Source organism: Diplotaxodon limnothrissa, linkage group LG13 (genome assembly GCF_057381915.1).
Source record: "Diplotaxodon limnothrissa isolate DT_005_m linkage group LG13, D_limnothrissa_male_GT1.1, whole genome shotgun sequence".
NCBI classification, from domain to species: Eukaryota; Metazoa; Chordata; class Actinopteri; order Cichliformes; family Cichlidae; genus Diplotaxodon; species Diplotaxodon limnothrissa.
Window position 1 is genome coordinate 19,314,053 of NC_140608.1, and position 27,461 is coordinate 19,341,513.

The 27,461-nt window shown below is 39.8% G+C and overlaps 1 protein-coding gene across 1 annotated transcript in view; it reads left to right on the forward strand.

Moving 5' to 3' along the window:
- Positions 1-24,116, forward strand: part of tasp1 (taspase, threonine aspartase, 1) — a 34,302-nt gene extending 10,186 nt beyond the window's left edge. The window contains exons 9-14 of the mRNA XM_085369443.1: positions 4,584-4,703; positions 7,326-7,404; positions 11,699-11,809; positions 14,472-14,579; positions 15,856-15,929; positions 22,867-24,116. Of these exons, the coding sequence (XP_085225569.1) occupies positions 4,584-4,703; positions 7,326-7,404; positions 11,699-11,809; positions 14,472-14,579; positions 15,856-15,929; positions 22,867-22,959 (585 nt within the window). The 3' untranslated portion in view covers positions 22,960-24,116. The remainder of the gene's footprint in view (positions 1-4,583; positions 4,704-7,325; positions 7,405-11,698; positions 11,810-14,471; positions 14,580-15,855; positions 15,930-22,866) is intronic.
- The last annotated feature ends 3,345 nt before the right edge of the window (positions 24,117-27,461 follow it).

The window sequence follows — 27,461 nt, forward strand, 5'->3', positions numbered from 1 at the left end:
CTTTGTGCTTTATTCTATGTTTTCCCCAGCCCGTTATGTCTGCGTTCTCCCCGTGCTCTCTCTCCTCCTGTTTGAACCTCTGTGTACTTCCTGCTTTACTTTGCCCATCTCCCATCAGTGTTACGTTCACTCCTGCCGTGTCTTGTTATGATTATCAGTGTCACCTGTGTTCCCCGTGTGCATCCACTTCCCCTGATCATCCCTCATGTGTATTTAGTCTCTGTGTTTCGTACAGTCTGTGTCGCGTCGTCTGTGTTCTCACCTCCATGTTTTCACGGTCAGTCCTTGCAGTGATCATCATAGTCTGAGTTTTCTTAGTTTGTCGCAGTATTAGTTTTCCCAGTTTAGTTATAGTCTAGTCACGCCATCCCTGCTTTGTTTGTGCACTTTGTCTTCAGCCATAATAAAGGCTCGCTTTCTGTTAAGTCCTCTCCCGTCTACTCACTTGTGTATGCACCTGGGTCCATCACACACACCACCGCACGGCCTGTCTCTGCAGACCGTGACACAGAGATGCAAAAACTTTTTAATGTTGTACGGATACGAGGATGTTTTAAATTTAATTCCCCCCTCAAATTGTATCCCCGTTCCCTTTTAGAAAACATTTTTAGAATATTGTCAGGAAGCAGGTTATTTATTGCTTTATATATAATTTGTGCTGTGAGAAAATGAACCAGATCTGTGAATTTTAGAATTTTTGATTTTAAGAATAGTGGATTTGTATGATCTCTGTAACCAGTTTTATGGATTATCCTTATGGCCCTTTTTTGTAATATAAAGATTGATGATAGCGAACATTTGTAAGTATTGCCCCAAACCTCTGCACAGTAATTCAAATACGGTGCAATCAGGGAACAATAGAGAATGTGGAGTGATTTGTGGTCCAGAATGTGTTTTACTTTACTCAAGATTGAGACACTTCTTGAAATTTTGTTATGTATATGATTTATATGAGACTTCCAGTTTAATTTATCATCTATAATCACACCAAGAAACTTATGTTCAAGTACTCTTTCAATTTCCACACCATCTACATGAATCTGCACTTGTGCATTTCTAAGGGAATTCCCAAATAAGATTTTAGTTTTACTTAGATTTAGCGATAGTTTGTTCCTGTTAAACCATTTTTTAATTTTGCACATTTCTGAAGTAATTGTATCCAGCAGCTCCTTTAGATTCCCCCCAGAACAAAAAATATTTGTGTCATCTGCAAATAATACTAATTTTAATATATCAGATGCCTTACAAATATCATTTATATAAATAATAAATAATTTTGGACCCAGTACAGAGCCTTGTGGAACACCACAAGCAATGTCCAAGCATGATGAGGAATGGACACCCAGCTTCACAAATTGTTTCCGGTCACTTAAATAATTTTTCACCCATTGCAGTACAACCCCCCTAATCCCATACCGTTCCAGTTTATTAATTAATATGTCATGATTGATTGTGTCGAATGCTTTCTTGAGATCCAGAAATACTCCAGCTGCATACTGTTTCTGATCTATAGCATTCGTAATCTCCTCAATTGATTCGATTAATGCCAGAGATGTTGATCTTTTTGATCTGAATCCATATTGACTGTCAGAGAGTAATTTATATTTATCTAAGAATTTGTCTAATCGTTTATTAAACAGGTTTTCTAGGATTTTGGAGAATTGTGGTAGTAAAGAAACAGGCCTGTAATTTGTGAAGTGGCGTCTATCCCCGGTTTTATACAGCGGCACAACTTTAGCTATTTTCATTTTGTTTGGCACTTTTCCCGTCTGAAATGATAAGTTGCAAATATATGTTAGAGGTCCTACAATTCCTTCAATGACCTTCTTGACGATTTTCATGTCAATATCATTACAATCAGTGGATGTTTTATATTTACACATGTGTACAATGTCAATTATTTCTTTTTCCTCCACTGATGTGAGGAACATTGAGTTAGGGTTCCTATCAATCAGGTTTTCACTACATTCTACTGATGGCAGTGACTCAGGAATTTGTTCTGCCAGTTTTGGTCCAATATTTACAAAATAATGATTAAAGCTGTTGACCTTATCAGCAGTGTTTTCCATAATATTGCCATTATCGATAAAGTATTGTGGATAACTTTGTTGTCCAGAATTATTTTTAATGATACCGTTTAAAACATCCCATATTCCTTTCATATTATGTTTATTGTTGTTCAATATTTTACTATAATACTCCTTTCTACATACACGTATAATATTGGTCAACTTATTTTTGTATTTTTTATATTTATTTTCAGCTTCTTTTGTTCTTTGTTTTAGGTATTCCCTATAGAGTGTATTTTTCTTTTTACATGCATTTTGTAAACCCTTAGTGAGCCATGGTCTATCTGAATATTTGTGCTTTCTGTTGTATTTTATTGTTGGACAGTTTTTATCGTACAACTCCATGAATATTCTTAAAAATATGCCATATGCAATATCAATATCAGCTTCTTTGTACACATTGTCCCAGTCCTGATTTAATAGATCGTTCTTAAATGCAGTCATAGTTTCTTCTGTCCTTACACGTCTGTATCTCAGTTGTTCTTCATGCTGATTTTTCTTATAATTAGTGTCATAAACTGCAAAAACTGGTAGGTGATCACTGATGTCATTAATTAATATTCCGCTCACAATGTTGTTTTCCATATTGTTAGTGAAAATATTGTCAAGTAAGGTGGCACAATGTGGTGTAATTCTGCTAGGCCTGGTTATTTTAGGATGTAAACTCAAACTGTACATAGTGTTTAGGAATTCGTCGCTCATTTTATGCTTTTTTGGATTCAACAGGTCAATATTAAAATCACCACAGATAAACATAACTTTTTGATTTGTTTTAGAGAATATTTCCTCTATGAAGTCATTAAATACTTGAATACTAGAGCCAGGTGTTCTATATATACAGCTAATTATTACATTTTTTTCTTTTTCCTTATAAATTTCAATTGTTATACATTCTAGTAAATTATCAATTACAGTTGTCATACTTTCTACCACCTTGTAGTTTAGGTTTTTATCCACATACACAGCTACTCCCCCTCCACTCTTGTTCCTTCTATTTACAAAATTCACTTCATATCCCTCCAGTCCAAAGTCCATTCCTTTCTCCATGTTTCAGAAATGGCAATAATTCCAAATGGATTTGTCAACTCATTTAGATATTCCTTTATATTGTTGAAGTTGGCATACAGACTTCTGCTATTAAAATGGATTATTGATAATTTATTTTCCGTGTTGATGGTGTGCTTAAACTGTTCATCAGTGAAGTAGCAGCAGTTACAGCTGATGTTGTAGAAGAAATTATTTTCCGGGTCTATATCCTTTTCTAAGTCTAGAACATTATGGTCTGTGTATCGAAATGTTCTCAGTTCCAGATTATCATAAAGAGAATTCCAATGAGTCATGTTGATATTGTTGCCGGATGCAGATGAAGTTCTTTTGGACTGTGCCATGTGTTGTGTTGTGTGTCACGTCACATGTGTATTCATACCTCCAGAGTAAGTTGACCTCAGTATTTGTCCAGCTCTTCCATATTTCTGATGACCAACACTTTGGCTTGTTCCGGTGTTCCATTGAGTTTAATGAATACTTTGCAGTTGGTGGTCCATGTATTTTGAATTTTTCCCTGTTTCTTCAAGTAACGTGCTTTCCTGGCAATGTCCGCATTTCTTTTTATCAGATGTTCGTTCATGAAGACATCGGATCCTTTCAGTTTCCTTCCTTGTTTTAACAGTGCTGTTTTCTGTTTTCTGTTTGCAAATCTCACAATGATGGCTGGTTTGTTACTGTCATTTTTTCGGGGTAGAGGGTGGCAAGCCTCAATGTTGTTATAATCCACTTCCACACCTTTGGACCGTAGAAAGGTAACCACTTGATGCTCCGTGGAGTTGACATCTTCCTCTCCTGGCCCTCCTACATTGTCAGTGGCGACCGCCCGGGCGTATGACCGGGGTTTGATGCGAAGCCCCGTGATGATAACATCGTTCATCCGGGTGTACTGCTCCAAATCCGCCACTCTGTTCTCCAGCATGCACAGTGTAGTGATATTCCATTTTCATTTTTTTCCCTATAAATTCTTTTACTGCGGTGCTAAAATTTGTTGATGTGTTTTCTAAACGCTTGTTAGTTTACGAGTGTTGGTGGATAACACAACATGTGCAGGGAAGTGTAGCCTAGGTCATTTTATGCCGTGCCCTAAAAACACATTATTGCAAGGTGCTAATATTTACTGAAATGGTGGTTAAAAAAGCCTAATAGAAAACAGTTTTTAACAAAAAATAGGAGAACAGCTCATTGACACTGTCACTTCTTCAGGACTGGACTTAAGAGGTGCGAATTAATGAATAGTTGTGAAGACGGTACAAGCAAACAGATGCATACAGAGGTTCCTTCACCTACTAGTGTGATTGTTAGTCAAAAGTTAACATCTCAAGTTCAGAAGGTGATGTTTTTTTGTTTTTTCATTTTGCCACCTCTTATAGTTATAGTTACTTAAAATTGTCATTTGAAGATGTCCTTTTGAATTTCTTAGCTCCTTTTTTGCAGTTCATGTGACTCTTTTCCTTTACTGTCATATAGGGAAATGGCTCAGGGTGCCTCGACACAGTTGGAGCTGTTGTTGTGGACCTGGAGGGGAATGTAGCTGCAGCAGTGTCCAGTGGAGGCTTGGCTATGAAACATCCCGGCAGGGTTGGCCAGGTAATGAAGCCCTTTCCTTCTTTTTATTACAATATCTTTGTCCAGATAATGTCTTTAAATAAATGTTTAATGTAACTCAATTAAATGATAACTAAAATTATATTTGATGCAGTTATTACTATAGACATCATTTCTTCTGTAGTGAAATATTTCAACATTGTGAGATATCGTTTCTATGTCGTGCATACAGGGCTCTATTTAGAGAACAAAATAAGTGCACTGTGCACCTACATACTGTTTGCGTTTAATGCTAATGTTATGCTGCTGCCTGTAATTGAAGCTCAAAAGATGTCTGTCCGTATCCAAATTATTGCCGTCTAAAAGAGGGAGAATTATTTTTTTTTTTTGCTCCAAATTATGGGCCTCTGGCTTGGGGATAATTTCAGTTTCATGTGTGGCAAGTCAGTAAATCCATTGGAAATGTTTGTTTTTAGTTTGCATGTTCTCCCCGTGTTTGCGTGGATTCTCTCCAGGCACTCGGGCTTCCTCCCAAAGACATGTAGTTAGTGGGGTTAGGTTAATTGGTATTTCTAAATTGTCCATAGGTGTGAATGTGAGTGTGAATGGTTGTCTGTCTCTTGTGTTAGCCCTGCGACAGACTGGCAACCTGTGCAGGGTGTAACCTGCCTCTCACCGTATGGTAGCTGGGATGGGCTCCATCCCCCCCATTGCGCCCCTGACAAGGCTAAGCAGGAGAGAATGGATGGACGTATGCCTGTTTGACTTTAACAGGCAAACATTTTCCTCTTCTTTAATACAGACTTCTTTTCTTCAAATAAAGGTGATATACTAATATAAAAAAAGGCTGAAAAGCTGTAATGTAACATTCTTCCGTGGAGGGGTAAATCTTGGTCTCAAAGCTAGTGTGCCTCCTTCAATTCTCCATAAATGTCCACTGGTCATTGATATTGTTGTAAGTAATTTTACCACCAATTTTTTTTTCAACATTTAGTTGGAAGAGATTTTGTTTTTATTGTTTGTTTGTTTTTTTTTTTGTTTTTTTGCAAGTAGTGCCTGTTTAAAATCATCCAATTCATTGGGATTCAAATCTGGACTTTGATGGTGTTTGCATAACCTTCTATTTCTTCTTTTTTGACCCATTTCTCAGTGAATCTGTTAGACCCCTTATGATCATTATTCTGTTAGAAGAGCCAGCTTTGCTTTAACTTCAACTTTTGAACAGATGGTCTCACATTATCTTCAAGCACTCTTTGATACGATGCTGGTTTATAGTAAAACCGATGCCTGCAAGCTGTCCAGTCCCAAGGGCATCAAAGCACATTCACACCACGATGTTTTACAGCTGGCATGTAGTTCTTCTTTTTGAAAGTCTGTCTTTGCTCTGTGCCGAACATGTCTCCTCTCACTGTGGCCAAAAAAAACCTCACTCTTTGTTTTTCTCTACCTAGGTCACGTTATTCCCAGTGGTCTGTTCTTAGTTGTCCAAAAACAACAACAGAGCAGTACTATAGTTTTGCCAGTGAACATATAGAGACTTTTTCCTCTTTTTGACATCAGTGTGTTTCTGCAGCTTTTGTTTAATTTTTTTGTAATCAGTCAATTTTCCATGCTTATGTGTTTTTTTTTGTCTGAAGAACAGTGTTGCTTGAAAAAAAGTGTCATTTTTGCTTCAAATTTGCTGCAAGCTGTTAAAAGAATTCCAACCGTTAAACGCAGATATTTTTGGGCGACTTTGGTGGGGACCAAAGCAGAGCTAAAAAAGAGTTGTATATTAGCTTTTGCATTAGATTCCAATCCCATAGTTGGTGGGGAATCTGGGTATAATGAAACTGAAAGCTCAGCAACCATTAAGGACATGCTCTTTAAATGTAACCTGCTTTTGGAGGAAAGTCAAAAAGGATAGAGTTGGAGTGCAAAAAATCACCCTGGGCTTTTTAGACTTGACCAGAAATGTGTTATCAGTAGAGAGGTGGCGCGTCTGTAGTATGTTCTTTGTTAACTCACTATCCACTAAAATCATAGGAGGAAAACAGTGTGCCAGGGTTGTGTGTTACGTGAGTTTTGATCCCCTCTAGTGGCCATAAGTCTAACTGATCAGTGCACCTTATGAAGGGTTAAGGGCAGCAGATTGGACTTTTTCAGGAAGCAGCGGTTGCCAGTAAAGACCCCCAGAGTTTGGTTCCCTTTCTTGTATTTCTCCCATTGCTGGCTGTAATTAACAGAGCTGAAATTTTACTTTTTAATGGAGATAGTCAAAAATAACAACTAGTGGTCTGGGCTCTACTTAATGTTAATTCAAAACTTTTCTTTGAAGAAGAACTTTTACTTCGAGGAAACAAAGGAAGTTGTCATTTTCTATTAAAAGCAGCTTTACGGGAAAAAACAGCCATGTAACAGTTGAGGCTGAACAGAATGAATGAATCAGTGGGATTTACTGCCTCAACCTAATTATCACTTGTAGTGTTAGGAAAACCTGAAGCTCAGAGCAATAGAGCTAGAAAGCCTGGCATGCTGCTTTAGTTAAAGATGTGCAAATATAAATAAGTCTGCTATAACCAACCAGTAACCAAAGTTACTCTTTAAGAAATTATTCTGCTTATTTCAAGGCAAAAGCAATAATCCTTTTCATCTAAGATGTCTTTTTTGTTTTCCATTTCTCAGGCTGCTCACTATGGATGTGGCTGCTGGGCTGAAAATGCCTGTCATATGAACTCTTACTCTACAGCAGTGAGTACCTCAGGTAAACCAGCACATTCTCTGTAATCCACTTTTACAGTTGTGTGTGTTTGTGTGTGTTTGTTTCCACTCTGTTCACTCTGGGTTCACTATTAGCCTCTCTTTTGTTGTTGAGGATGATATGAATCAGTCCGAGCGAGTCAGGCTTCAAAAAGCCTGATAATACTTTCCGATGACCTTCAACTGTTCCCGCTGAGTGATTTCTCATCAGTCACTTCCTCAACTGATTGAGTCATCTTTCTCTACTCTGTGTTAGTCAGCTGCACGCCAGGTGCATTGCAGAGCTCTTTGGATTTTCAGTGACTTGTGACATGGGACACCTGTTGTAGATATGATTGAAGGAGAGCTGCTGGAAGGGCATTGCAGTGTTAAAATGGTGAATTTGTAAAGTGTACTTGTCCAGATTTGGATCATAACTTGACTGGTATAATAGTTGGCAGTTAAATCAAGTATCAACTTTTGCATTTCATGTACTTTTACTTAGCTTTTACTTACAGTACATGTATAATATAAAAATCTAAATAAAACTAAAAACAAATGCCCCCCCCCCCCAAAAAAAAACAAACAAACAAACAAACAAACAAAAAACTATGTGGTCGAGCAGCACTCCACAGGACTTTTACTTGACATCATTATTGTAGTTCAGGATGGCCTAATATGCTTTCTGCTGTCCAAAAGCCCTAGAATTTAAGATTTGGGTGGTTAGTTCTGCATTTATCTAGAACATTTCACCATAACAAAAATCAGAGTAAATCACTTAAATTATTAGCTGTCTGGTGGTTTTTATTGGAGCAAACAGTCATGTGAAAATGAATGCTTTTTCGAGGTTTTCTCTATCAGCATATAATTTTAAAAAATCATTTGGTCCTTATCAGGTTATCAGGTCTAAAATTATTTAAATACAACATCAAATAAATTGCAAACCATGACATACACACACAGGGTCATTTTTTATTTAACAAAAATGAAGCCAAAATGCAGAAGCAGTGTGTGAAAAACACACGCACACAAAATGATTTGGTATCTTGTAGAACCACCTTTAGCAGCAATAACTTAGTAACTTATAAGTAATCATTTTCTGTTTGTTTTTATCAGTGTCTCTTATCGTTGTAGAGATCATTTTGGCCACTTTTTACGCTTTTCAGACATTCCCACTGTTTTTTTTAAGGTCCTTGCACAGTATTTAATTCAGGTTGAGGTTCAGACTTTGACTGGTCCATTGCAACATCTTGATTCTTTTCTTTTTCAGCCGTTCTGTTGTAGATTTGCTGCTGTGTTTGGAATCACTGTTTTCTCACAATATCCAATTTGGGTTAAGTTTTAGCTGTTGGACAGATGGCCTCACTTTGACTCCAGATACTTTGATATACAGAAGAGTTCATGGTTGACTCAAAGACTGCAAATAGCCAGAATCATAACAGTCGTTTGGTTATTGCTAAATGTGGTGCTGTGCATTAAGTCCAGACGTCTTGGTCTCGTTCTGTCCAAAGAACATAATTCCAAAAGTCTTTGTTCAGATCTAAACTGTGTTGCCACAGTGTTTTTAGAGAGAAGAGACTTTCTTCTGCAAAGTCACACTTATTCAATTTTTTTCCTAATTTTATTGCTATGAACTTTAACATTTAACATACTAACCGAGGCCTCTAGAGTCCGAGATGTAGCTTCATTGGGGCTTTTGCAGTTTGGTTTGACCTTGGGGTAAATTTGCTGGGAAGATCGGCACAAATGTTTTCCACTTGTAAATAAACTTTCTCACTGTAGAATTGATGGACTTTAAATTCTTTGGAAATGGCCTTATAACCCTTCCCAGATTGATAGGGAGCAACAGCTGCTTCTCTAAGATAATGGCTGATGTCTTTCCTCCTTGGCATTGAGCTAACATGCACCTGAATGCTCCAGACCAGCAAATTACCAAAACTTTTGCTTTTATAGAGGTGTCACACTACCTTAATTCCTATAGAAGCAGTAACAATTTACTTAGTTTTTCACAAATGCTTTTGGCGTCATTTTTGTTAAATGAATAAAGACATTTGACAAGTTTCATGTGTTGTTGTTCATCTGAAAGTGTATTTAACTAATTTTAAGACATGCTAAGGACTTTATGCTTTTTCATCCAGTCTGGTTTGGTGAGGATCTGTCATTTGCTTGCCGTCTGTAGGTTAAAGGTGATAGGCCGGATACATTTCAGCAGCTCTGTTCAGCATTTCTTACATTAAACAAGCAGTATATGACAACTGTTGTGGTAGTGGTCTGTTGTTCATTAATTATCCAAGAAGATCAAGTGTAGGCTGCATGTTTGATATTTGCGCTGTGTGCATTCTCACCCTGTCTTCCTATATTGTGGCTTTGTCTTTGAAGTGAGTGAAAAAAAGGAGCGAGCCGTATGGGTTCAGAGAGCATAACGTGTGTTCCAGTACAACACCTGTCTTTCATTTCCTAACATGAAAGATGTTTCCATTAAAAAGAAACAGAAAGAATCATTTCCATTCTGACACAAGGAGTGTGATCCTCACCCCGAATGTCCCTTTCTTCCCTCCACCACACCAACACATTGCCCGTCCACGCACCCGCCCTCTCTCCTTCCCACCTCTTCCACTGTAGTCAGTTTTGTAATATGCGGCTCATGTGTGTCTTTGTTTTATTGCTTCATCTGGCCTTTACTTTGCTGCGGCCAGTGAGACAACAACTCACAAAGTTTACTGTTTACTCGTGCCGCTGTCGGCTGTCACATACTGTGTCCACATTTGTTGGTCTTTTTGGGGTTTTTTTTCCTGGTGAGTTGCTGCTTTAGGTTTCTTTCTGCCGTCCTAATTCAACTGTGTTTGCGCTGCCATAATATCCAGTTCCCTTTAGACTCGTGGGGGTTTATGGTAAACACAGCACAAAAGGCACAGTACATTGCCAATACAGTTTTCTACTTGCCTTAAAAAAAGGACTTCAAATTGCTCCGGGCGTTTGTTCTCCACAGTTACTGACCTGCATTCAGTTCTGTTGTAGTTACCTGTTTTTTATGGGGCCTTCATTTGTGTTTACAGAAACAATGAGGCCATATTCTTCAGTCTTTATGGGTTTTCACAGGAGCCTTTGCCAGATGTGTTTTGTTTACAATTTAAGATTTTTTTGTCTTGTTCTCCGGTACGTGCAAACTTTACATGTGAGAAAGGCTTTATTGTAAGCATGCAGTTTGCATTCAGCAACTGTCTTTTCCTTAAAAACAGCAATATGTTGGATTTAATGTTTGCTCTTTAAGGAATAAGTAGCATATTATCTCTGATATAAAAAGGCACACCTGCTATGTTTTGACTTGGAAGTGGTCGAAGGTAATGTGAGAGACTGAGCAGGCTGCCCATGCTTTTATGGTTCCTGGTTTCCCTGAATTCTTAACAAAATGCTTTGTTTCTCTCCTTGGAGTATTTACCGCATGCACCATGAAGGAAGCACATCAGACAGATTCAGGTGGCTACCACAATCAATTGGAGCTAGCAGGGTTAGCGGGGTTAGGTTTTTCTTATAGCAAACAACCTCTATACTGCAGTTTTATTTCTGTGTACTCTAAAATTATTATTATTATTATTTCTATTTAGTTGTACATGCAGTCACTACACTGCTTTTATAAATATTAAACAGTGATCTGATCAAAAATAGTTTCTTTTCCTTAGACAAACTTGTAAAATCTTGTTTCTAAAAATGCATATTACAGTAACATAGAAATTCTAAACCTGTTTAAATAAAAATGATGCGTGAATGTGTCATGACGATAGAAGTAAGTATGGCTCTCTGCACACCCTGCAGTTGTGCCGGGAGCCAGCTACAGCACAGGATTTACAGAGGGGGAATTAATACTGGGTGTTTGGCAGTTTTAAAGCTCCAAAACTAGCTGGGATCAAGGCAGGGAAAACTGAAACAAAAACCCTCTCTTTGTAATCACTGTCAGTGTACCCATGAGCAAGGCAGCTGTACTTTAGAAGTGATTTCAGTATTACCTGAAATAAAAACTGCCTAATTACACTTGTGAGAATATGCCAAAGGATTGCATTATCATTTTTATTTTTATTTGAACTCAATAAACAAAACTTAACCCTTTGATATTTAGAATAGCTTCCATTATATACCTAATAACCAGATAAATAATATAATCTAATAATAAATAAAGATATATTTTTTTACAAGTTTTAAAAGACTTTTTTAAGACTTTCACGTGCTTTGGATTTGAAAGGAAGTTGTTTAGTCTAGATGTGCCAAAAGTCTCTAAAAGTTAACTCTGTTTATTATGTGTGTCATTTTGTGTCTTTTGCCAGGCTGCGGGGAGCATCTGATTCGCACCATGCTGGCACGGGAATGCTCTGCTGCCATGCAGTCTGAAGATGCCCACCAAGCCCTGCTGGAGGCTATGCAAAACAAGTTCATCAGTGAGTCACACACATGTAGCCTGATTACCGCTCTTTTCCATACACACAGATTTGTCAGCCAAGAACGTGTTTGTGAGAAACACGTGGAGAGAATTATACAAACAGATGTTGCATAACATAAGAAATGAGAGAACAACTGGAAACGTTGGAAATTATAGAATCAGAGACAGCTTTTGATTTATGGTTCCTTTTCACTGTTTAAAAAGGGCCTTCAAATGGTGCACACATCATAGCTGACAGCCACAGATAATTTTGGAAGACATGCTTGTTTTGTTGAAAGTTTATAGGTTTATATGAAGAGCTTTTTTTTAGTTTTTTGACTTATTCTCAGAAGTGGTCAGTTTTTGAAAGCCTTGTTAACCGTGTTTGCTGTGCCTGTGAATGACCACTGGGATAGTTCAGAGCAGAGGGAAAAAGGACATATGGAAACATGTGGTGGTTTCTGCCTTGTTCCGGCCTTCTTTAGAAGTCCGTCTCGATTTGGCTTCGTCCGTCTCAATTTATTCAAACAAAGCTGCGCAAATCCTGTCTTTGCAGAACGCATGTTAACAGTAGGAATGAGACAGGAATGTTGTTATGTTATTAATATTGCCACAACATCATATTAATGTTGCTTCTGTACAGTCATGGCAATTTACCCGTTGCATTGTTAAGATGTCATAGGTTTGTGTCAAATACAAAAATGTGATTTATGCAGCAGTGGGACAATGACAAACTCAGCATGTTCCTGTTGGATAAATGGATCAAACAGGACTTTCGCCCTGGACACTGCGGTTTGATTTTGATTTGCATTTTTTTGCAGTTTTTAAATGTTGCCTGGTTAAGGTTAAGATCCTGATTTTTCACTCTCTTTGTTCTTGTATGTGACCATTTTCAGAGGAATGTTTTGTTTGTTTGTTAAGCCATGGAAGTTATTAAGGGATGAGCAATTTTAAATAGTATTTTTGGGCAAAAACACATCATTTGTTCCCATTTCTTTAGTTGAATAGATGCAAAATCCCAAATCTAACATAGTTTAACAGGCATAAAAAAGGTTTTTTTTTGTACCAAAAAGGTAATTTCCAAAGAGTTATATACCCAAACCTTGGCATATCTCAGCGTTGTGTGCAGTGTGCCGTTAAAAATTTTGATGAAACTCGTCAAGTGGGTTACAAAAGAAAAGTGAAAAGAAAGACAAAAGAAGTGGCAGGTCTAAAAAAACAGTATCTATAGCAAATGAACAGCATCTGAAAGTAAGAAACAGGAAAAAATCCAACACAGACCTGACACAGGACCTGAGGGATACATCTGACTAACAGCTGATCCATCTACTGTTCACCAAAGCCTCATCAGAAATCGTCTCAGTGGAAGGGTGGTTGTCAAGAAGCCATTCTTAATGAAGGGAAACGGGGAGAAAAACTGAAAATCTGCAAGAAGTGGACTGAAAATCAGTGATAACAGGTCTTATGAAATGTTACATTTCTGGTTCAGTGTATGAAGTGTCAGAAAAGGGAGAGTGAGTTTTGTGTTTTACAGCCATATTTAAAACATGATGGTGGCTCAAAACCTTTACACAAAACCGTAGATAGAACACGGCAATGTCAGGTGATTCAGTCTATAGCAGCGGTCCCCAACCCCCAGGCCCTGGACCGGTACCGGTCCGCTGGTCTACAGAATAAAACACTTTTAAACACTTCAAAAAAATATTTTTGTTTAATGCTAATAAAAGATTGTAGTGCCATAGACACACCTGCCAAGTACATATCGAATGGGGTGATATTTCAAAAATGTTCATTTCTGTTTATTTATTGTTAAATTCTTGCTGCAGGCTAAATAATGGAGTTTTTGATGGAATATTTTGCCTTTTTGAAAATGTAGAACAAATATCTGTTCTTGTGTGTGAACGCTGTCCAAGCTACACAAACACAGACACACACACACACACACACACACACACACACACACACAGTGTTTTATAGAGTGAAGGGAACATTACGACATGGAACCAAAATCTGAGTGAAATGCAACAAAAGAACAATGGTATGCAGACACAACAATATTTATATCAGTTGCACCAAATAGTCCTGTTTTCCTTTGCTCATTGCTGTGTTGAGACATTTCAAGTCATGCTATAGCTGTTTATAGATTGTTTTTTTCCAAACCGAGCCCTTTCTTCTTTTATTGCGCTAGGCTAATGGCCGCGTCCAAGTTTTTCTGTATATACAACACCTCATTGAAGTTTGTCTCTCCTGGAATTTAGTCAGGGAGCAAGAACGGCCCTTTCTTTATGTGTTATTAAAGTCAGCTGAAACATATTTGAGCATTATTTAGATCTTAAAATGAAGCCTTGTGTTATAACAGTACATACAGTATGTAGAGTTAAAATGACACTACCTGTTATTCACTATTTCTGGGTTAAATCCTGATAAAACTGATGTAATTATTTCAATTTGTATAATTTGGATATAAAGGGAGAGAATTGGATTGGAAAGTTTTGTTGCTCGTACATCAAAGGTTGTGTATTGCCTAATTATGTCATGCTATGCTTGGTTTTATGTTTTAGGGTTGGAAAACGAAAAAAGTATGAGACATTATTGATTAACGAGAACCTTTCTTTTCCTTTTTTTAAACACATATGCCATTTTCAATCATCTTAAATGTATTGTTTTTCCTCTGTGTCCAGGTTCACCCATTCTGGCCAGTGAAGATCGTGTTTTGGGGGGAGTAATTGTCTTGCGATGTTGCAGATGTGTGGAGGCTCAGCCGTCTCAAAATTTTCAGGGTATACTGGGTAAGATGTTAATAATTTCAAGACTTGGCTGGTTAAATTGACAGGTTGGTAATAAAATGGATAAACAGACAAAAGTCGTCTCTTTTCGTGGCAGCTGCCAGCATCAGATGGTTCGTGAGCCATATATAAAAACTTTAAATCCAAGCAGACGGTAGTAACACTGGTGTCCAGTCCATCTCCTCCGTGCCTGCGACGGCATCATTACAGAAATTTACGTTACATTTTTTTGATTGGCAGCTGGAATTTAATTTACAGCTGTTCCCTAAATGCCGCACATGACTGCAGTAGTTATGAAAGTACAAAAACAAGAAAAAGACAACTTTGATCCAGACTTCAAACTCGACACTGCAATTCTTTGGGTTCCTTGTAGTGCACCCACCAAGAGTGAAGTGGTTAGGATGAAGTGTTGTTGAGAAATGTGAAGAAAGCACAGACATAGGGTGACTCCTTGATTTATTAGTGAGATGTTAAGACAGAAGAGAAGGCACTGTGGCTTTCCTGGCAGGTGGTCTGTGTTTTAACTTGCACAATCAGGCTTTGGTTTCACACCCTTCATCTCAGATTTAAGCAGAGACCTCCCACTATGGAATCAACCACTAATCTTCAGAGAAGTGGAGGCCTTCTGAATACTGCCAACTGATTGTATTGATAGATTTGGTTTCTCTGCCCAGAGCTTAGGAGAATGATCCTACTTTCTGGATTTCTACTATTATGGAGTTGACCTCAGTGCTCATTGTGTCCAGTTCAAAGTTTGGGCTCTTTATGTTTTCATAAATCTTTTGTTTTAACTCCAAATCATGGAGTGCAACATAAAACATTAAGTCTGCATGGATAATAAAATATTTTCAGTTGACACTGAATGATGTGCAGACCCCGTTTTGATGTTGTGTACGTAGCGCAGCTTTTGTGCTGTGTCACCTACCACAGATTGCTGTTGATTTACATGAATAAACATCATGTCGACCACATCCTTTTGGTGCAGTAATTGAGTTTACATTTCACCTCTCAAGTTCTGCTATTCTATGCAATTATGTCACAACTGCCAGTCATATATTTTCATTGTAATGGGCATGTTCGGTGCTAAGTCCACCGGCTCACCCGCCTGATGTTCTTCTTCGGCAGGATTACTCATTTCTGTTCGCTTTAGGAAATCGAACCTTTCGTTCTGTATGGTTTCCTGTTTCTATCAAACCTTTGCTCCGGCTGCTAAATCTGTGTATGGATATTTGTGTATGAAGACTTGGTGTTTGTAACCTGTATCTGTCTTTATTTACAGTGGAGTTCCTGTGGAGTCACACCACAGAAAGCATGTGTGTTGGCTACATGTCTGCTCAAGATAGCAAAGCAAAGGTGAGATTTGAATTAGCCAACCAACTAAACTGAAACATATTATAATTAAATACAGTCTTAAAGTGAGCTTACAATGGTTGCATCTTTGACCAATGCCAAAGGCTGGCTTTAAATAGCTTGTCTCCTTTTTTAGCTTTCAGTTCAAAGATTTTTTGGTAGTTTGTGGAATATGCTTCGGTCCTGTGCATTGTGACGGGAACTTTTGCCCACGTTCACCAAACAGGAGCCACATGGGTCCACCCTCCTCCCTCAAGAGGGTCCAGTGCTTTATGAGTTGAGTGAATGAAATGAAGCATATTTTTGTATTTTAGCCGAGCACTTTTTATTTAATTTCTTATGAAAAACAAAAAACTTTTTCTTTTCTTTTTTTTGCGGTGGGGTGCATTGTGTATTGGTATGGTATACTGGGTAATAAATGTCACTTTTATGTCTGCTGTCATAGAATGATATTTAAAAAAGGCATCTCTGAGCCTTTTTAAGATATTGTTTTACATAAATGCTGTGGTTTCTTAAGCAGTAGGGGCCAGTGGCCTGGTCTCCTGGCTCTAAGTGGAGTCTCAGCTCGCACTGATTTGTTTGGCTAATGTATCTTTGTCACTCTGTATGAAGAGAGGGCACTGTTGTTGAAGTCTGGTTCAGATTTCAAAGTGTTTGTCCTGTGTCCCCTGGCTCCACCTCACTCACCCGTCTTTTCCACCCTCTCTCTCTCTCTTTCTTTCCCTTTATTTCTCTCTCTCGTGGTCTGCCTCTCTCATCACCCTCTCTCTGTGGCCACTACCTGGTCTTAAAGTACCATAAAGTTTACAGAAAGTCATGCGCCACTGGGGATATCAGTATCAATCTGCATATTTGTCAGATGTGCTCTGTGCATGGGGCTCTGGGATGGAATGTGAGCTTGCACGCTGTCCTGTCATGGCAGTGCCAATAGAGAGAGGTAAGCAGAGGACAGTGAACATAAAGTCCCTGTTTGTAACTCTGTTTTGTTTGCTTTGTTATGTTCAATTTGCAGTCCTCCACCCGCTCTCCCTCCGCCCCACACACTCACATAAAGTTAACATGTGGGGTGGGTTTACTGCTGCTACAGCAAAATGTCAGTTCCATAATCATTTGTGAATGATTCAGCCATAAATAAAGTACAACATCAAAATCCATCTGCTGCTATTTTTTTAATGTCAGTGACAGGTAGGAGGCATTAAATCATCACGTGACTACTGAAGCACAATATGTTTTGATATTAACCAGATAATAGAGAAGAATTTGATTCCCAAGACAGCTAGCGTCATGAAAGCAGGATTCAAATGTGGTGGTCTTTTACTGTTCCACACATTTTCTTTTTGCCCCTTTGGCTCAAGCTGCTGTGTTGACAGAGTTCGAAGTAGTGCAGTGTGCTCGGGAAGAGCATTTGTAGGCTACCCTTTAATCTAAACAGCAGAAACGTCTAGGGTCTGGGTCCCAAAGAAGCACTCAAGTAGCTTTAAAATCTACTGTGGTGAAGTCACCAAGCATCACTCCATTGAGATATGCATGCAAAAATGTTCTTTGTAAAGTGCTTGTGCTCAGTGGGTGGAGATCCAGAAATATCATCTGTCAGTAGTGGTTTCTGGGTCTCTTGGGGGAGGGTATCCACTTCCTCTTGTGGGGCGATTGGTGATACAGTGATATTGGAGAGTGCAGCCAAGAAGACAGCTGCTCCACCAAATCTCACACGGCTCTAACAGAGACTGAGTAGCTTGTTGTTGTGAAACTGAAGTTATGATGTGTCTCTGTGCCTGACCATCTGCATACCAGAGCAATGTGGCAATCCTGTCCTTTATGCCTACTGAGAACAGAGCCAAAGAGGAGCACTTTAATGCTGCCGGGCTCCAGTCGTGTCTCCTGTGGTCTCTAGAGTATGGAGGCACAGGAAGTGCCACCTGCGTGTCTTTACGGCAGACCTGTGATGATTCTGGCTAACAGGCAGGAAGCAGAAGAGAATAGGCTATGAGTTTGGGGGACATAAGTCATCTTGAGAGGGAGTATTCAGTTCAGTTTAGGTCTTACTTTGTAAGAAGAAAATTTTTAATTTTAATAGTATTTTGGATTTATCAAGGAGCCAATTGAGAGAAGCTAATATGGGAGAAATATGATTTCCTTTTCACGTCCTGCTGAGTACTTTTGCTTAATAATGCATTACAGTAGTCCAGTTTAGAATTTTAAACCTTCGGACCGAACAGGATGTTTCTAATTTTAGCAGTAGAGAGCAGATGGAGGAAGGCAGTCCAGTGTATTTGTTTAATGGGACTGTTATAGGATATATCCTCATCAAAAATGCTCCAAAGCGCCTCACACTAATATGGAAGGCTAAGGTCAAGCTATCAAGAATTAAGAACCAGGTTAGAAGGCCAAGTCTGATAACTTTTGTCTGAATTTGAAAGCAGAAAATTAAACATCATTCAGGTCTTTATGCCTTTAAGAGTTGCCCGTACTTTAACTAATGTATTTGTAGCATTTGACTTCATAGATAAATACAGTAGGGTGTTATCTGCATAGTAATGGCATTTTCAAATAAAATTGGCTAGGGGAAGCAAGTATAATGCAAAGCCTTAGTCTTAGAGTCTAAATCTTGCTCTTTAGCACCAGGAGCAGAGCAAGTAACAGGGAATGAGTGCCTCTAGTGAAGATTTGGCTGACTGTGTTGCTGTAAATCTGTTATAAAGAAAATCAGTTGTATGGAGTCATATTTTGATTTGATTTTAGTCGGCTGGCCTAACATTTCTGAGTTTAAGCCAATTTTCTGTGCATTTGGTTGCCTGTTTTCTAAGCATAAAGAGTCACAGCCATACACTGGCTCAGCTGCTGTTCAGCAGACATTCCTCCCATTCCTATTCGCTGGGCATTTCAAACCACCCAGAGTCCATCTACCGCTGCTTTTCCATGATAAGAACATGAAAGAGCTGAGCAGGAGTATTTAGGCCAGAGGTCAGGTTGGATTTCTATTCTTTTACAGTGTTTTAGTGAGATTTAAATGCATGTATTTTTTATGACCGATCAATATCTAGATTGAATTGCTGCAGGCCAGTCAAAAAAAATCTCAGGCCAGGTTTTTTGACACTGCTGGAAACTCTGCTCCGGTTTTTCTTTCTTCTCAGTCAGATGTTGTTTCTAAGGAAAGTCGAGTCTGCGTCCTAATCTTTTAGACGTTAGACTGTGAAATGGCAGCGGTGCAGAAGAGTGAGAGCATCTGGTTTTATTCAAACACTCACCTTTGTTTGCATTGGATAGACATCAGAACATCAAGCTGTGTTTTACAGAAACACACAAAACTGCACGGACAAGCCAGTGGCGGTACTTCTGAAACGGACCATTGTTATATGATGATTGTCATGATTGGACAGATGAAAGAGAAGTAAAGGATCCACAACACAGCGAATATGGCTCGGTTTCCTCCTTGTGGACATCATTACCACTATAAAGATTTTTAAGGCCAGACACAATCAAATGGCGTGCAACTCAGGCCTTATGGTTATTGTCTGCTTTGTGTATTACACGACAGACGTCTTTTCTTATGTTACATGCTGTTTTTATTATCCATTTTGCAGGGAGAATAAATAGCATATGATTGTTTTTGTTATTTATTTTTATATTTTCAAAGAATGTGGAAACCACAAGAGAAAAACAACAGCGTAGTCATAGAGCTAAATTTACCCTTTGGTCTATGCTGTGGTGTTAATGAGTGGCTTCTCCTCACTCCTAAACACATTCATATCTCCAAAGAATGTTGTTTTTCTCTGACAGATACAATGGAAATGTGTTTTTCATGTGATATTTTAACTCAGTCGTAGTCCTGTCATGTGGTCACTTTAGTCACAGGGTAACGAACTGACAAGAGGCTCACTGTAGGTTTGCATGCTGTCATTTTCTTTCTGTCTGTCCTGCCCCGCTGTCACATAATTCTACATCTCATTGCTTTACTTTTAACCTGTCTGGCTTTTATATTTAGCTTGTGCTGCTTTTTGCAAGCCTGGGTTTTGCATCAAGGAATCATTGCAAACTAAACTGGAAGACAAGTTATGTTGGGGATCGCCAACAGATGGTGTTACAATCACAGTTACAAGCTCCTGTTTTTAATTAAACTGGTTATCACCGGTTGCTGTGAAGTGAATTGGTCACTGATATTGACTAGCACAGCGACAAGGTTTGAGTCTTAGCATTTGTATTAATGAGCATAATAGCTAAAAGAATGTATTGTTTTTGTTCTTGTGAGTCAAATTACTGCTGCAGACTAAAATAAGTTATTATCAAGGTGATAAGGAGTATTTTTTCAACTGATGGTAGTCACTAAGTTTGGAAAAGGCCTGTATACACTCACCGTCCACTTCATTGGCTACTTTTGCCAATGAAAAGTCTGAAGGCAAAAGGGCCTCGTGGCGTAGATTCAACGAGATGCCGGACATTTTTCATCAGAGAGCATTTTTTCAGTCTTCTATTGTTCCATTTTTGTGAGCCCATGTGATCTCTAGCCCTGGTTTCCTGTTCCTAGCTAATTGCATTGACATCGAGTGTGGTCTTGTGCTGTTATAGCCCATCTGCTTCAAGGTTCAGCAGTCAAAGATGCTCTTCTGCATACATTGGTTGTGGTTATTTGAGTTACAGTTGCCTTAGGTCAGCTTGAAGCAGTTTGACTATTCGCTTCTGACATCGACGAGACCTTTTTACCCAAAGAACTGCTGCTCACACGATGTTTTCTCTTTTTCAGACCATTCTCTGACAACCCTAGAGATAACTATGTGGGAAAATCCAAGCACATCAGCAGTTTCTGAAATGCAGGCCAGGCTGTCTGGCACCAGCAAACATGGCACATTCAAAGTCACTTAAACCACGTTGCATTCTGCATTCGTCAACATTCTGCTGCTCAATTTGAATTTCAGCAGGTCGCCTTGACCATGTCTGCATGCCATGTGATTGGCTGATTAGGTATTTGCATTAATGAGCAATTGAAGTACCAGCCCATAAACCGTTAAGCATTTAACCAAACATCGAGGTGGAACGGTTGTTTATTTACAGTATTTCTGTTTGCAGTTGTTTCTCCACACTTCACAGGTTGTAGTGTATTTTTTTCATTCATACCTCCCTTTTTAAAAACGAATATTTATACCTTTTTAGTTTTTGATTATTCCTCCAGATAGAGAGAGACCTTTTAAATATGAGTGAGCTTTTTATTGTTTGCACATAAGGCTGCAGCGTTATTTGTCCGACTTGTGCCACCAAAGTGTCGGGACATCTGTTGTGTGATTTCTGAGCCTGAAGCATCCTCGCTACTTTGTCCCAGTTCATGTAAAACACATGCAGTGCTCTTGGCCCTGCAGTGCTGTCATTACTCACTTGTTTGGTTTACTGAGCCTTTGACTCTTCCTGCTGACTAAGTCGCGCTGTCCTTTCTGTCAGCTAAAAGCAAAATTAAGATCTTAACATGTGGCACGAATTTGAATCGGAGTGGGAGCAGGGCACAAGATCATTGTCAGACACAAGCACGGATATATGCATTGAGAAAGCTAGCAGGTAACTGCACACAGTTTGAGCTGTATAGTCAGTGAGGTAAAGACGTGTTTTTTTCTCCTTGGCATGCAAACATCTGAAGGAAAACATTTAGCTTGTCAACATTAGTTTATTATAACTCACTACAGACCTTCACTCAAAACCATTTAAATTAGGGCTTTCCTTAACCTTGTCCTCAGAAAATGAAGGGAAGAAGATGAGTCCAGAAACGTGTACTGGAGGCAGAATGGGCCCCTCAGAGTGTTACCATGTGTGCGTGGCCTTGTCTGGCTGTTGTCCCATTGAAGTGACAGTTGCCCTCAGGGTGCTCTGGGCCATAGTCGCTGGCTACACAGAAAAAGACCAGTAGAGTCCTGGAACTGAAAGAGAGATGTCAGGCCAGTTCAGTGCCCCGGTAAATAAGTGGCTGTATTATTCCCCTAAGGCTAGAGCCAGCGTTACCCTCTGTGGGAAGAGAGGAAGGAGCATGACAGCCATTATTGGCGCAGGGAGTGTCGGTCACCTTTGATCCCCCAGTGGAAGTATCACTCCCGTCTTCACAGCTGTGTTTGCCCCTTCCCTCCTCTTCTTACTCCTTTTCAGTGTTTGCTCAAACGAAAGAAAAGAAACTCAAAAAAGAAAACACCAGCAGTTTGTTCTCTTTCTCCGTTTACTCTGTGTCTCTGCAAACACCGACTTGGCACCTTTGGACTTCAAAGGTAAAAATGCATGATGGCACAGTAGTAGTGTGTGTTTTTGCTCCCTCTGATTGCATTGTATTTATTTTTTCTAGCTTCTACTTAGATGTGTCCTTTCATGTAGCGGTTTACACATTTGCCTAAAAAGGGAAAGATCCTTGGTTTGATCCCAGGAGGAGACACGAATTCCTTGTGGGATTGTGTCAGGAAGGGCATCCAGCGTAAAGATCGGTCACATCAAACACGCAGAGCTATCTGCTGTAGGGACCCCTTGAATGATCCAAAAGTAGCTTCTTACGTAGATACTTTCTCAACATTTCTGTTTACCCACCAAGCAGTTAAAAACTTCATTGTGGTTGTGTGGTTTGGTTGTGCCGCTAATCTCCGGGAGCTGTGCAGCATCAGGCGTAATGGGTTTGGGTGCTGGTGTTGGATTTGGAGTTCACTGAGTGGGATGCAGTAGTTAAGCTCGGTGCTAAGCCACTCTCACCAAATACTGGCTCAGAGGAAATTGTTGGGCTTTTCTCTGAAATCGGTATTAGAAGACCTTAGTTTGTAAAGTGCCCTGATAAAGCTTATGTTGTTCTTTGGTGCCAATTGAACTGAACTTTGATGATTGTACAGGAATCTAAGAAATCAAAATCCTATCAGCATTTCTTTTTCTCCATATAGATCTGCCTTTTTCTTTTTCTCATTGTGTGAATGTTTTCTTTTGCTGCCTGCAGACACACATATCCAGATTGCCACCTGGGACAGTTCCTGGACAGTCTTTGGCCATCGAGGGAGGGGTGTGTCGGCTGACGGGTGTAGTGGAGTGAAGCGTGTTTTCCTTCCTTCTGGGCTTCTTCAGCAATACTCCAATATAAACTCTTCCATCCACCCTCAAATACACACACACACACACACACACACACACACACACACACACACACACACACACACACCACCCTCACCTCCCCATGGCCTTTGTGATGCCAGAAGTAATAAGGTTTCGCTGTTTAAACAGGTGTCCAGGAAGGAGGGAGGAGTGTTGGCTTCTACTTAGTGCACTTACAGGACTTCCCTTTGCCACTGTCTGCCTCCAGCATGTACTCTATGCCAATTTATCCCCGAGCTCTCCAGTGTCACCTGGACTAGACTTGATGCACCATTGCCTTGATGCGCCGTTTTATGTTCTTTTCTTCGTTACTGTTTTTCAACTAAAAGTGGCTTCTTTCCTTTTGTATATAAGCTATAATTTTGTTTTTTTTGGCAAAACAGGGTGGATATTCATATTATTTTATATTACTGAACAGATGTGACTATTTTCAAACTTTTAGGAATTTCAAATGCAAAACCTTGTTGCGTTTTTCAAATACTTTTCAATGTTAAAAAGATGTCAGATTGCACCGAGTGGAATGCCTGCGACTCGAGGTTATCAGGAATTAAGAATTAAAGCTGCAAGGGTTGGACGGTGACACAAAGCCTACTTAGTTTTCCACGTACAACTTCCACACATACTCGTACACACATGCTCTTATTAATCCTCCAGCGTATTGTTTAATGTAGCATCATGTGCATCTTTGATGAACTTTCTAACCGTTTCAGCCATAGACTTTGCTTTGCTTTATTTTTGTTTTTTAAATGTGAATACTTAGATACTGCATGTGCAAAATCCACAATAAGCCACTTTCTTTTCTCTGATGTGCAGAAATGCTCAAGAAGCAGGAAGCTATGCACTTCCAGAGTGATGCTTATATATACATATATATCTATATATAGTGCTCAGGCAGCAACATTTGACCCAAGCGCCAAACAGGACTGTTAGTCATCATATAGAAATCGCAGTTTATATTTGTACAGTCCCAGTGACAGAGACGTGTATTTTCTTGCTAAAACAAAGTACAGTTAAAAACTAATGTATGCATCAAGCCCATGAAATGGTGCTGTCGAGAATTGTACTTGAAAAGAATAATTGTCTGAATTGAAACTTTTGTTGGGATATTTGGTTTCTCTGGTTTTGCTTCTTTTCTTTTTTTCTTTGCTCAGACTTTCAGTCCCAGCGAAACCACGGTATAGCTTGTTTATTGTTTACTTGAAAAAATGCAACTAATATAAAATGGTATAAGCTATGTAAATCATACGTGCACCGCTTTCTAAAGTGCTCAGAAGGTAAAATAAAATGTATGTTGCTACGTATCCGCGTCTGTCTTTGAGTCCTTTTAAACTCCATGGCATGAGGCGTATTCTCCCAGCCGTACCTTTTTTCCGAAATAAGACGCTCACTGCTATTTGGAGAGCAGTTTGTGTAAGCCCTCGCAGACAGAATAAATATAATCTAAAGTGTGGACTCCCAAAAATGTATAGTCTGAGAATAAATTACATGCTGGAAAGTAACTGAAATGGGAACAGAAAATCTGCAGGAGGAGGAAAGAAAAAGTAGAAGAAGAAAAGAAATCTGTGTTGGTGAAGGCATTGAAATTTTCCATTTTAAATGTTTCTCAAAATGTGTTTTCTTCTTAAGTTGTATTGTTTTGATCCCTCATAAATAAACATTTCGAGCCTCTGATTGGAGAGAGAAGCTATTTATGTGATTTGTATCAGGCTCCGGGGCAGGGTTCGTCAAAGTGCTAGCCCTCGCTCTGGATTGTGGTCACTGTAGTGTCTAGGAGGAATGTGCAATAGAGCTGCTCAAGAAGATAAATATATATTTGTTTTTTGAAGGCTGAAATGCCTCCCTGTCAGTGCACCGTGCCTGCTTGTGGAATGCTTCCCAGCCAGTTTTCCAATCACATGGAACAGGTTACAGTCATTAGATGTTGGTGAAGTGGAATAATATGCAGGAGTTGGATGGCGAGGTTGCTTTGGGAGGTGCTGTGCGTGTTTGTTTTTATTCCACACTTGCCTCACCCTGGGTTTCATCTCGAGAGTCCATCCAAATGGACACGTGTTACCTTTCCCCTCACCCACCCTCCCAACATTGTCCGTCAGCTCGATCATGTGTTATTACAGAGCGCCCCCCTTTTCATCAAAGCTAATCTGTGTTGCCGGGAGACCCTCTGCCCCATTCAGCTCCAAACCTTCGCCTTCAAACATCATCCCTCTTCGTCCTGAATCCCCTTAGCTTTGAAAAAGGATCCTGGGTCTTTAAAAAGTGGACCGTGATCCTGAGCCATTCAAGGTGTATCCAGTGCCTCGCGCTCAGCAAGGCTCTTAAATGCAAAACAGACGGTGGAGCAAATAAAGATCAAAGGCAGCAGCCTTGCCTGTCTGGCTTGCTGTCCTCACATGCCAAGCGGTGCTGTCACAGTGAGTCATGGCCTTGCAGCTTCCGTGCTCATGCTGACTCCCCTCCTTCACCACCTCAGGGACACCATCCCGTCGACACCGCTTTTGCTACTTTGTGCCAGTGTCTAACATCAACACGTATTCACAGAGGGGGTTGAAACCAGGCAGTGCACGTGGCTCCCTTAGAAACGAGCCACGGTTTCAATAGTTCTGCAATAGTTTTACTCACTGAGACCTCACAGCTTTTATTTCCCTTGTTTCCTATATTGATTTCAAAGATGTTGTGTGTGGTACTTGCATTATTATTATTTCTTTGTTAAGATCCGATTGATTTAAAATGAACTGTCTTTTCAAATACTCTACGTTTGCTGTTTTTTTTAAAATGTATTTATTGTCTCATATCATTTTTTTTGTTTGTTTAAATTGTGCATCTCTTAAAAAATCAGTTCTGCAAAGTTGTGATCAGTGCACAGTTAAAACCAGCAGATCTTCAAGTGGACCAGACTTTGCCAGTACAGAGCTTGTATGTCTTTAAGGCACTTCCAGTGTCATCTCTGTAACTGGAAGACCGTACTCCATGTATGTTTTGTAGAAGGTGTCTGTGGGATGGACACGTGCATGTGGATTTACTTTTGACCTATAGAGGGAATGAGACAAGAGCAGGTGTCACAAAATGTGTGTTCATGAAGTTGCTCTGTCATCGTTCTGCCTCAGATGCTATAGCCGAGGATCATGCCCTCTCAGCAATGTCATCGCAGCAGGGGTTGAGCAAGGCACCGTTCTCAGAAGTTCCATATCTGCTCGACCTGTTTGTTCAGCTGTACGAGCAGGCACTTACGCCCCTATGCCCCCATGACCCACTCCCTCCTGTGTCGCTGTGCCACAGATGAGAGCCTGTGACGGGCAGAGTGCCAACGGCCCGTCCTGTGTTACAAGCGGAGCATTGCTGGCGAAGGTTGGGGTTGGGAGGTGGAGGGAAGGTGGCTGCTAGATAAGCAAACGCCTGATCCAGGTCAGCTATTCCAGATTAGAAGACGAAAGACTAACCTTTTAATTAAGTTTGCCGTGCAATTAGAGCCCTGTGGTATTGTGGCCCAGACACTTCCTGCATTGTGCTACACCACCCATAAAGTAGCAGAGCTAAGGCGGCGAGTGAAGGAAAGTGAGAGAGAGAAAGAGAGAGGCTAAAAATGGCCCCACCACATCTGCACCACACCACAAAACAAAGAGATGCCCAATTGCCACCATATAACCGGGCTCTTTAACTCCCAAAGCATGGCAAACAAACCACCTGAACTTGTCTTAATGTGAACCATTTCTAGGAAAAAACCCACAGCAGAACACCTAAAGCTTATCTTGATGTACTACGTGAACACATCCAAGTTTCCACTGCTTTCTTCTTTCTTTCTTTTTTGTTTTGTTTTTTACTCCCGCAGTTCGCTGAGAACTCCCAGAGCCGACCCTGTCAAACTTGGTCTAAAATTGTTTAAGTACATTGGACGTGATTTCCTTCTCATAACAAAAATAGAGACAAAATCCCAACAATCATATCTTGGTGATGCTTAATGAGCCCTTTCGGATCCTTGACAATATACCACTAATATGGTGCTTTGCGTCCTTTGAAACATACCAGAGTAGACTCGTGGAAATAGTAACACAAAAGCGAGGCCTCGCTGACACCCTACGGTCAGCACAGTTTATACATTTTCATGCCAGTTACTCTCACAACACTCAATCTGCTACGCGGGCCAAAATTGTGCCTTGTGTTCGCGGGGGAGGGGAGACAAAACGAGAGATGAAAAATGAGTCGGGTGTACGAGTAATCGCCTGCTCTGGAGACACGTGGAGCCTGTCTGGAGAAGAGATACTGGGTTAAGGTGGGGTTGGAGGTATGTCATCAATTTGAGCTTGGCACTAATGGTTCAAAATAAAGACGAACACCCCGCTTTGATCTTCGTGGCCTGTTCACTAGACCTGCTGCTAAAGATAACGATCCATGCAGGTTACTGTAATCTTAGCCTTAAACCGCTCAGGAGGAGGACAGGAGAACAGG